The 12276-nt window shown below is 36.5% G+C and overlaps 1 protein-coding gene across 1 annotated transcript; it reads right to left on the reverse strand.

Moving 5' to 3' along the window:
- Positions 1-2777: 2777 nt before the first annotated feature.
- On the reverse strand, positions 2778-4230 carry LOC108477381 (sterol carrier protein 2-like). Its single transcript, XM_017779906.2, has 4 exons — positions 3902-4230; positions 3741-3801; positions 3155-3257; positions 2778-3064 (listed from the first exon to the last, which is right to left on the reverse strand). Exons 1-4 carry the CDS (start codon positions 4064-4066, stop codon positions 2983-2985), a joined length of 411 nt encoding a protein of 136 aa, XP_017635395.1. The 5' UTR covers positions 4067-4230; the 3' UTR covers positions 2778-2982.
- Between the last annotated feature and the right edge of the window lie 8046 nt (positions 4231-12276).

Consider the following 12276-nt stretch of genomic DNA (forward strand, 5'->3'; position numbering starts at 1 on the left):
TTGTTTCCCATTGATCATCATGTTTAACTAACGACCTAAAAGTGATGAAAAGAAGTTAGGTAAATTTGTGAAAACTTAGTGATTTCCTGGGGAATAAGTCCCACCATTATCACTACCAAACATTAAGAGATTAGACTCAAGCTGATCGACTGGCTCGCCATAATTAGCGGATACAACTCTCTCTGATCTAAAGTACCCGCTGGTGGATACTACTACAATCAGACTCAGCCTATCGGCTGACACTAATTGATTTGAAGATCGTTTAGGATAAACACGGATGCAACTACTTCGCATGTACTCCACTTACGCTGAATACCCTTTATAACTATCAGGCTTACTATTACCTTTTATGCAATGTGCACTACTTTGCTTTACCCACATGCATCCTTTTTACACATACTCCCTTCCTTATGCTAGTTTCTGATCCCAGTTCTAAAGAAACATATTCTTGTACCTTTATATCGCTCTTCAGAGATATTTATCAGTCATCACCTTGTACCCCCTAACATTCCTTATTGTTTTCAAACACACAAGTGTTCCCCTACAAGGCTAGGTTTTCACCAACCACGGTTTGCACCAGAGTGTCATACTAGAGGCAAAACATTCTATCATGTGTCTTCTTTTTTATCATTATACATAACATCCCTCCGTTGCCTACTTACACTAGTCTGGATACGGAGTTGTGCACCAAAGAACGAGTATTTTCATTGTCAACATATTAGATTTATGGGTTTGTTTAACTGTTTACACCCTTGCATGCACTAATACTTTAAACACATTTCCTTAAACATGTACACTAGAGTCAAAGGACAAAGCCACTTACTTGGTTGTACTGTGATAACGATTAATCAAAATAACATGGATTACAGACTCAAGGTACATAGAAACTCACTAGAATACTTCACTCAAAGCTTTATCTACTTTACGAGTTCCTTCCTTTTGTTACTAGGACCTTCTCCTGCTGCTTTGGCTAAAACAATAAAACAACTTATTTAAACATAAAAAGCAATCAAAACTTTACGAAATAATAAGAATCTGTAGATATACAAATAGTTTCTATATAGAAGTTCCCAATATCCAAAGAAATCCTACTGAACCTTCTCTTACAGTAGCTTCCATCTGTTTCGTAAAGCGTAAAGGAATGTGTAAGAATTTACCAATAGACAACTAGCACAAAAAGCTCTCCTAAGTTTTATCAGTCAACAACTTTGTTAACGACGAAGAACTCTGCTAGTTTCTTCGATGATAAAAAATTCTACCAAAGAAGATGAAACATAAATCTTCTCTCCACTATCACTCTATCCTATTTATAAATAACTCACATCCCAATCCCACTCAGGATTCACTCTAATCATTACTCGTGTTTACATGCTTTCACTAATTAATCACATCCTACGAGGCTCTCCAAGTGTCTTAACTACTGACACGTTGCCTCTAATAGGACATTAGATGTCTAAAACATGCCCCACTAATTACTTTGCTTACATTAGCAATGACACAAAAACATGGCTGGCAGTCTCATTGGTGAGAAAGTTCGACTAGTATGGTTCTCGCCATCCCTCAAAGTGGTACTCCGCAGTTTTGGCGAAGTTCTACGAAGTACTTCGCCACGAAGTTACAACCTTACATGGTCTAAGTCTCGCAACTTAGACAGTCTTTGCCAACATGGTCTCCAGAACAGAATCGGCTCGTCAAACCAAGGTGTGACAATATTTTTATTTTTTTTATATAAAAATTTTAGTATTGGTAGACTGAGCTAGAGTTTTAGCATTTTTCTCTAGGCCAAGCTTGGGCTAGGCCTATTTTTTGGGTTGACCTGAGGCCTATAAACAAGCTTAAAATTTTTTTATGGCCCAACTCAACTTGGCCCATGGACACATTTAGTGGGGAATGGGAAACAAAAATTAGCATCTCTACGTGAACTCAACAAAGGAACATTATGAATCCATGAAAAAAGTTATCGAAACTCTATATAAGTATCATATATAAGTAAACGTATTGAATATAAAAAAAGTTCGTAGATGAAAGTGTAAAACATAGGAACTTTAAAAATGACAAAAAATCTGAGTAATATAGTCCAACAAAGCATATATTGATTGATTTTTGTTAGTGTGGGGGGATAAAAATAAATTTATAAGAAATTAACGAAAACTTCAAGGCATGTATCAATGTTACTTTCTTTAAGGTTTTATTTGTCCCCACATATATTATGGTGTGTGGAAGAATTACTGTTATGTTTTACACTACGGCCCACTAAATACTAAGCGAAGCATAACAAGAATATCAATGGAAATTTCTTATGGAACAATTTAGGAATATAAAAGATATGAGAGAATAGGAAGAAACTTTTGATGTGTTTTTTTAGTGTGTCATACAAATGAAATTTTACTCCTATTTATTGAAGGTCTCATGTCTCTTCATAAGGACACAACTACTCAAATGAATAGTCATATCTTTAGCAATAAACATAATTATTCAATAGATATCTACTTGAATAATGATGAATATTTGTTAATAATCAAGTGACATAACTTTTAACTACTTATAACTTTTCATTTGTAACTATTTGAGCACTATATGTATTTTGAAAATGTTCCAACAAGTCTTAGCTCGGTTGGCATTGATATAAGTATTGTTGTCAATGCGGGAAGACTTGAGTTCGAACGTGTAAAAAATATTTATTCTTTTATTTAAAATTTGAGGAATTATTAAAAATTTTAGGCCTTCTGTAAAACAAAAAGCATATAGTTTTAGTGGAACAAATGGAAATATTGCAATTCATCTATAAAAAGAACTTTGGAGCTTTTAGAATCCTAATCCATAACAAGAAGCCATCGTATGTGATAAGCTAGTAATGTAAAGCATTAAAACAAATGTTATAATTTTTTTATCAGTAATAAGAGGTTCATAGATAGGTTCCATTTAACTTAAACTTTTGCAACAAAAGAATCTGGTAATACAATAGTAAAGAAGCATCTCTGATCACATCTTTGCAGGCTTTGGAAAAATGTCAGGAGTAAATTTTTGAGCTGCACTCAAGCTTCCCTTAATCTTCATTGCACCCCTACATCATCGATGGCATTTTGCAGATTAACATTGCAACTCCCATGGAATAGTAAAAAGGCAAAGAAATTGGAGATTTTCACCAATTCACCTCATAAAAGCAATCTGGGGATTCATCTTCCCAGTGGCAACCTTTATAAAATCATCATCCTTGAACGAAAACGTAGCATCAGGCTTTCCCCCTTCATATTTACCTAATAAACATAGCAACCTCTATAAAATCATCGTCCATGTGTGATTCAAGTCTCATTACGATGCCTATGTGAGCTGACTTTCCGCAACCACGATGCCTAGCTTAATTTAGCTCAGGAAAAACACTACTATTCTGCCCCCATCACTTTGGTGACACCATTGCAGCTAGAGATATGGGAGATGGTTCTAACCCCAATTCATGTAAAACTGTGGAGAACCACACCTCAGGAACTAACTACTATAATGGAAGAGATCAGGCACATACAAATTCCACAAGAAATTTCTACATTCGATGTGTGATTACTCTCATAACATATAGAATGCAAAAGACACAAACTTCAGACTCTATTCCATCATTAGAATTTAAAAAGCTGTAATTATGTTAATAGAAACAAGATAAACAAACCCAACCAAGATAAAAGAAGAAGAAGAGCAGGATTGAACCGAATTGGAAAGTAAGGATAGGTCTTAAATAAGCGGCTAACCTTTGGTAACCTCTCCTTTCTTGAGATCAACAATGTAAGAAACCTCATCAAACCCAATTTTCTATAAGTAATAAACAAATCCCAGACTTAGAAACAAGCTTTAAATAATAATAATAATAATAATAATAATAATAATAATAATAAAGAGTAAAGCAACCAACCTTAGGGGCAATATTGATTTGGTAAACCCGATGTTCAACCTTAGGGGCAATATTGATTTGGTAAACGAGGCCGATGTTCTTGATGAGCTCTTTACCAGCATCAGAATCCAAGTGAATTTTCATCATCTCAAACAAGTTATCAGATTTCAACTCAGTAGTCGCCATTACCACACCGAAATTAGAGAAAAAGAATGAAGAAATAACTACGGAAATTGGGTTTGGTTTATGGTTGAAATCGGTTTTTAAAGGCAAGCAAGAGACGATAGTTGAACGAAATTTAAGAGTTTGGTATGGCACGGGATCGGACCATAATCTAACATGCCACGCATTTCTATAAAAATTATTTTTATAAGACAAATAAAAAATAGAGAAAATAATCTTTGTCAATGTGGGCCATCATGACGTGGCTTTTACAACACGATAATAAATTTGTGGACCAGCATGACGACGTTGTTTGTTGTTTGTTGATCAATGTACTTATATAAAGTGTGTTACCAAGTTAGTTCAGTTAGAAAATTATTTTTAAAAATTGTTTTAATAAAAATTTAATATTAATATAATTGTCTTTTCATCTCTTATTATTTTTATATGAATTTTTAAATAAATTATAAAAATACAATATTTAAAGATTCAACTTAAGCCTAAAAATTGTCCAGTTCACTTATAATTTGATAATTGATTTTTTATAAGTACTAAAAGTCCTATCACACATATGTGCATATGGAAACCATTGATCTAAAACATAGGTATGTGTTAAAAAACATGCAATAAATAATGAAATATATGGTTAAAACTAATTAATTATAGTAACACATGAAATTAACAACATAAATATATCATATTAAAATACTAAATGAAGCTTTGTTTAAGTAGTAAATTTAAAGTTTTATCAATTTAATTGGTGCTGGGTTCAAATCTCACAATATGCATACTTTTATGGATTTTTTGAGTAGTAAATTTAAAGTTTTATAAATCCAACAAATCCCACATTATACATACTTTTCTTGGTTTTTGTGAAAATGAAAAGATTAAAATTCTCAAACCCTAAATACTAAGCCCTAACTTGGAAACAAAAATTTTCTCCATAGCTATCACGAAACTCTCTCCAAAACTCATACACGACTACATCTTGTCGCCCTTTGAAAAGTCTACAACTACATCTTAATTGGCCTCACAAAATAGGGATACAGTGGCCCCTTTTATGGGCTTACATTAGAGGTCTAATTAGACTAAAATATCCCTGGAATAAACAGAATTCAACTGGGAGATGGAACCCTGCTTGGAGTCTAAAAGACGTCTGCTTACTTGATGAATATGTCATGTCGTCCCAACGTCCCATGCTTCCTCGTCGTGACGTCATGCGTGCATTGAAAGAAGAAATTCTCTACGACGTTGTGACGACCTAAGCTTCCTCGTCACGATGTTGCCTCTGCTCTGGCTCCTCTTTGGCACATTGTCGGTCGTCTTCCTAAGTACCTGCAAAGTGTCCGATAAATGCGAGCCAGACTCTACAAATCTCCATATTGACTCGTATTTAACATGAATCCTTTTCCATGCCCTGTCACGGGCCTAACTCAATTATGCAGAATGTCAAACAAGCTTAAGCAGTACTCAAAATTGTAAACTAAAAGGCTCCTGGTCTTTAAATCAATGTTGTATAATGCAACAAGGTCCAGTAAAGCTTGAATGAAAGTATGCTTCTCAACAAGAGAGAAAACATCGTGAAAACAACTCCTTCTAGTTGACCGTAACCCTTTGCGACCAACCTTGCTTTATTTAATGCCACTTGACTTGATGACGAACCATTCGAGTCTATAATACCTAAGGAGATGATCCTGTTATGCATCCTGACTTAAACGGTACCAATATCAACTATCTTACAGGGTGAATTATTCCCCATAAATACAACTCCACATTCAATTGGACTGTATGTAGAGAACCAATCCTTGTAGGACACATATGGTAAGAACACCCTGAATCTAGGATCCACTCAGACGTAAACTTAGACCTTTCGCTCGTAGATACCATCAATGAATCATCACCCTTATCATTGGCCACACTAGCATCAGCTACCTCTACATTCATTCAAAACTGCACAATCTATAATTTGTGATCCCATAGAACTTCTCGATATTGGGTTTCGTTGTTACCATCTATGTGACAGCCCTAAATTGACCCTAGTCGGAAAGTGGTTTCGGGACCACTAAACCGAGTCATAAAAATAATTAACCATCATAATTGATGCTCATTATATGTACATATGCATGTGTGAAAATTTCATGTTTGAATTTTGAAAATTTTAAGTGAATTTTGCTAAATAGGACTTGTGTGAGAAAACTTAGAAATGTGATAGGCAAATGTTGAAGTGGCCTATTGATGCATACTAGGAAAGGTTGTCCTTGCATGTCAAATTTCCCAAATTATTCTATAGTGGCCGGCCAAGATGGGTGTTGATGGGCAAAGGAAACATGTTTCTAACATGTTTGGTTAGTGAGGTATGTATGAAGCAATAAAATAAAAAGCTAGCATTAAAGAAAATGTTGACAAAAAAAAAAGAAATAATGTGTGTGGATGCCCCATTGTCGTGACTAAGCAAAGAAAGAAAGAAAAAAGTTTTTGTTGCTCATCCTTGGGTGTCTTGGCCGAATAGAAGAAGGGAAATTGATAAAAGAAAGAAAGGAGAAATTTGGTTATGTTTTGTTCTTCTTGCCATGAACTAAAGGAAGAGAAAAAGGGGGGGGGAAGAAGCTAGGTATTCGGTCTTCTACTTGTTTGATTGAGGTAAGTTTTAAGTAAATTCTTTGAGATTTCATAAAATTTAGTTGATGGATAGGTCTTTGATTGAGCCCATGTGTGAATTTAGATCCTTGTGGTGATTTGGCCATTCACTAAGGTAGGAAACTTAGAAGATGATTTCTATTCCTTGTGTTTTGTGAGTAGGGAGCTTAAATTGAAGTTGAATAAGGGAATATGTGTATTGAGGATTTTGGTAATATGGAAATTGGCTATGAGAGTGTGTATGTGGTCACTTGCGAATGTGGGTGTTAAGGTTAGTAGGTTGGCCTAATTCTTGCATTAGAAACTCATGAACTTGATTTAAATACTTTAAATTTATGGTAGTTAAATGGAATAGAAAGGATCTATTCGGCCATAGTAGCTATTGAGGGTTTAAGTTTGTGATTCGTGTTAAATTTGATGATAGGAAGAAAATTGGCTTGTGTATGTGTAGTTGCGAATGTGAATTTGGGTAACCTTTCTTGTAACATTGGCATTTTAAAAGTGGCTAATAGGATTTTAATGAAAATTATGCCAAGGCCGAATGTATCATGAAGTGAATAAAATGCTACATTGTGCTTATATGTATATTCGCCAAGGAAGCATGATATGAAGCTTGATAAGCTTGAAAGACGAATGACCGAATGAGCTATAGGTCATGTAGGGTTAATTTTATGCATATGTGAGTGTGTGGCATTAGTAGTTAATGGTATTCGCATTATTTAACTAAGAATTGAAATGAATGCTTGAAAGTTAAATAGGTCACCCAAGTGACCGAATGTGTTAAAAGCAAAATATGGTTGCCGTATGTGTGTGTTTGATTGCAAGTAAATTTGTTTGATTTAGCTCAAGAACTCAAAGGATCAAAGTTGGACAAGGGAAAGACAAAGTAATTGAATAGCCGTTGAAGACGATGCGACAACATCCGAGGTAAGTCATTAAGCACATATTTGATATTTCTTAAATGATTGTAAAATTTATGCAATTGTGTTTAATGGGATGATATATATATATAAATGAAAATGTATGTGTATGGAATGATGACATTTGTTGAATGTAAAAGAAATAGTGAAATGTGTAGGAAGTTGCTTTCGGCACTAAGTGTGCGGGCAATACGATTGTACGGTGACGAGATTGGCACTAAGTGTGCATGCTGGAAATATATGGCACTAAGTGTGCATGGTGGAAATATATGGCACTAAGTGTGCGAGCTCGAAGGGTATGGCACTATGTGTGCGGGCTTAAATCGCATGGCACTAAGTGTGCGAAATCGAGTATTAAGCACTATGTGTGCGTACTCTATATATATATATATATATATATATATATATATATCTCCGATCGAACAATTATATGGAGGGTGTGTCTCCATCGAGTTGAGTATGGGCAGTGGATCGGGTAAGTACCTTGAGCTCATGACGAATAGGCAATATGTTCATGCTCGGGGTTGAGCTTGGTAAGCTTTAAATCTATGTGATGATTGAAATTGTATGGTTGTGGTGGAAATGAGTTAGTGTGTGAAAATGCCTTAAATATCTTGTTGTGTGGAATATGAAATGTGGATGTATGACTTGGTATGAGATTGAACCGAAAGGTCCGAGGAATTATGGTATAGTTTTGATATGGATGAGTACCTAGCCTCGCTTATTGTTTCATGTTGTGGCAACTTTATAAATGGATGGTTGTTGAATGCTTATGACTTCTGAGTTATAAACTCACTCGGTGTTTTCTTGTCACCCATTTTAGGTCTCTTGGACTCGTATTGTTTATGCGTGCTCGGAACCGTCGTTGAAGTCATCACACCGCTGGAAATCTTTTGGTATTGTCTTCGTAGTTGAACTAGGAGAACATTTGGCATGCATAGGCTATTTTGTTTTGTTGAATTGTGGGTTGTAAACTTTAAGCCATGTGAAAATGGCCTATGTGGTCGTTGAGTGGGATGCTAGAACCTATAGCCACGAGTCTTAGAAACTTTAATTTTGATAAGGTGGCCATAATTTGTGTCATGTATAATGGATGATTAGTAAGGCCAAGGAAAGATTCATGAAATTGGCATAGTTCTCTGCAGTAACTGTTGCGGACAGCAGCAGTGATATGAGATTGAAAATCACTAAAAATAGTAGAAGTAGAATTAAATAGTGAATAAATTATGAAATTGAACCTTGATGAACCTATTTTCATATGGACGAAACAAAACGACCGTATGAGCAGTATACTGAGAGATATTAAAGTTCTCGTGAGATAGGGCCAGAACGGTTTCTGGATCCCCTGTCTCGACTTTGAAAATTTACCATAAATTATCCAAAAGGAATTAGAAGTAGTTCCTTATATGTGCAGATTCCCCTTTGAGTCTAGTTTCATTAGAAACAAATAGAATGAGCATTGAAGCTCTGTACGAGAAGATATCCAGGTCGTAATGCGAGAAGGTCAGTGTAGTCGACCCCTGTAACATGGGAAACTTTAACTAATAAACTGTACCAATTGGCCCGACCAAAAATTCTAGAAATAAATCCATGGATAGATATATGAGTCTAAATTCAGGGAAAATTTACAGAATCAGTTTCTGAGTTTTGAAACTCGAGATATGATTTTTAAGGCGACAGTGACGCAGTTAGCTAGCCTGCTTGGAACAGCAATCAAATATTACAAAGAGAGTAATAAGGGAAGTAAGACCGGTAACACCACGTGGTCAAATCCGGTGACGGTCACGGGTTTGGGGTGTTACATTTTATTGGTATCAGAGCTATGGTTTAGTCGGTTCTAGGACTACCATAGCGCGTGTGAGTCTAGCTATACATGCCAAATTGTTAGTGCTTAATAATGTGATGACTTCTGACGGTTGAAATTTTTGTTTTGATTTGCAATGGAACCCGGGGTAGAGAGACCATTGGCGGATGACGTTGAAAGTGTAGCGGCTGCTCCTGCGCAAGGGACACCGCCTGTTGAGCCTCAGTCATCCGCGAATAATCAAAATGAAGGGGCGAAACAAGCCTTCTTCACCATGATGAATGAGTGGGTCGCGCAATATGCCCGAACCAATCCAAATTGTCCAACCATTCCCAAATTTAAATAATCCACCCCAAGGGCCCGTAATGCCATCGATTCATCGATCCGTGAGGCTGAGTAAACCACCGTAGACTTGATTAGGAAGCGTGGGGCGAGGAGTTTAAGGCCATAGTTACCGATGATGCCGAAAAGGCCGAAGTTCGCTTGCTAACACCATTAGAGTGTTTGATGAACTGTCATGCACACCGATGAATGTCTTAAGTGTGCTATATCTTTGTTATGAGACTCACCTACTATTGGTGGAGGACCTTAATTTCCATAGTCCCAAAGGAACAAGTTACTTGGGATTTCTTCCAAACAGAATTTCGAAAGAAATACATTAGTCAACGGTTCATCGATCAAAAGCGTAAGGAATTCTTGGAACTCAAGCAAGGCCGTATGACGGTATCTGAATACGAACATAAGTTCGTAAGACTTAGTCGGTATGCTCGGGACTGTGTGGCTGATGAGGTTGCTATGTGCAAAAGATTTGAAGAGGGATTGAATGAAGATTTAAAGCTACTGGTGGGTATTTTGGAGATAAAAGAATTCGTAACACTAGTTGAACGAGCCTGCTAGGCGGAAGAGCTCGGAAGGAAGAAGAAATTGCAAGAGGCTTTGGGTACCAAGCTGCATTTTAGCACTGCTTTTCATCCCCAAACCGATGGTCAATCCGAACGGATAATTCAAATCCTTGAGGATATGTTGAGATGTTGTATCCTTGAGTTTAGTGGTTCATGGGAAAGATATTTGCCTTTGATTGAATTCGCACAACAATAGCTTTCAATCAAGTATTAAGATGGCGCTTACGAGGCTTTATACGGTCGTAAATACCGTACCCCATTATTCGGATGAACTTTATCAAGGTAAAATCTTGGGTTGATTTGATTAAGGATGCCGAGCGAAAGTTCGAGTAATTCGTGAAAGTTTGAAGGTCGCCGGATCGCCAAAAGTCGTATGCGGATTTGAAAAGGAAAGACATTGAATATCAGGTTGGAGACAAGGTATTTCTCAAAGTCTCACCCTGGAAGAAGGTGCTTAGATTTGGCCGTAAGGGCAAATTGAGTCCGAGGTTCATCGGTCCGTATGAAGTATCCGAACGAGTTGGGCCAGTAGCGTACCGATTAATTTTACCCCCTGAGCTTGAAAAGATTCACAACGTTTTCCATGTCTCGATGCTTCGACGATATAGGTCTGACCCGACACACGTAATTACTCCATCTGAGGTCAAGGTTCAGCCTAATTTGAGTTATGAAGAAGAGCCAGTTCGCATTCTGATGCGCGAAGTAAAAGAGTTGCGCAATAAGAAAATCCCATTGGTGAAGGTGTTGTGGCATAAACACGGAATTGAAGAAGCCACTTGGGAACTTGAGGACTCTATGAAAGAGCGATACCCGAGCCTATTTACCGGTAAGATTTTCGGGACGAAAATTTCTTAAGTGGGGGAGAGTTGTGACAGCCCTAAATTGACCCTAGTCGGAAAGTGGTTTCGAGACCACTAAACCGAGTCATAAAAATAATTAACCATCATAATTGATGCTCATTATATGTACATATGCATGTGTGAAAATTTCATGTTTGAATTTTGAAAATTTTAAGTGAATTTTACTAAATAGGACTTGTGTGAGAAAACTTAGAAATGTGATAGGCAAATGTTGAAGTGGCCTATTGATGCATACTAGGAAAGGTTGTCCTTGCATGTCAAATTTCCCAAATTATTCTATAGTGGCCGGCCAAGATGGGTGTTGATGGGCAAAGGAAACATGTTTCTAACATGTTTGGTTAGTGAGGTATGTATGAAGCAATAAAATAAAAAGCTAGCATTAAAGAAAATGTTGACAAAAAAAAAAGAAATAATGTGTGTGGATGCCCCATTGCCGTGACTAAGCAAAGAAAGAAAGAAAAAAAGTTTTTGTTGCTCATCCTTGGGTGTCTTGGCCGAATAGAAGAAGGGAAATTGATAAAAGAAAGAAAGGAGAAATTTGGTTATGTTTTGTTCTTCTTGCCATGAACTAAAGGAAGAGAAAAGGGGGAAGAAGCTAGGTATTCGGTCTTCTACTTGTTTGATTGAGGTAAGTTTTAAGTAAATTCTTTGAGATTTCATAAAAATTTAGTTGATGGATAGGTCTTTGATTGAGCCCATGTGTGAATTTAGATCCTTGTGGTGATTTGGCCATTCGGCTAAGGTAGGAAACTTAGAAGATGATTTCTATTCCTTGTGTTTTGTGAGTAGGGAGCTTAAATTGAAGTTGAATAAGGGGAATATGTGTATTGAGGATTTTGGTAATATGGAAATTGGCTATGAGAGTGTGTATGTGGTCACTTGCGAATGTGGGTGTTAAGGTTAGTAGGTTGGCCTAATTCTTGCATTAGAAACTCATGAACTTGATTTAAATACTTTAAATTTATGGTAGTTAAATGGAATAGAAAGGATCTATTCGCCATAGTAGCTATTGAGGGTTTAAGTTTGTGATTCGTGTTAAATTTGATGATAGGAAGAAAAATTGGCTTGTGTATGTGTAGTTGCCGAATGTGAATTTGGGTAACCTTTCTTG

Source organism: Gossypium arboreum, chromosome 1, assembly GCF_025698485.1.
Source record: "Gossypium arboreum isolate Shixiya-1 chromosome 1, ASM2569848v2, whole genome shotgun sequence".
Classification (NCBI taxonomy): domain Eukaryota; kingdom Viridiplantae; phylum Streptophyta; class Magnoliopsida; order Malvales; family Malvaceae; genus Gossypium; species Gossypium arboreum.

What these genes read in the sequence shown, in the direction of transcription:
- LOC108477381 (XM_017779906.2), bottom strand. Translation starts at nt 4,066, where the DNA reads ATGGCGACTACTGAGTTGAAATCTGATAACTTGTTTGAGATGATGAAA. An exon ending in AAATCAATATTGCCCCTAAG is followed by an intron (nt 3,802 to 3,901) that starts GTTGGTTGCTTT and finishes TATTACTTATAG; the next exon opens with AAAATTGGGTTTGATGAGGT. An exon ending in GAAAGGAGAGGTTACCAAAG is followed by an intron (nt 3,258 to 3,740) that starts GTTAGCCGCTTA and finishes TATGTTTATTAG; the next exon opens with GTAAATATGAAGGGGGAAAG.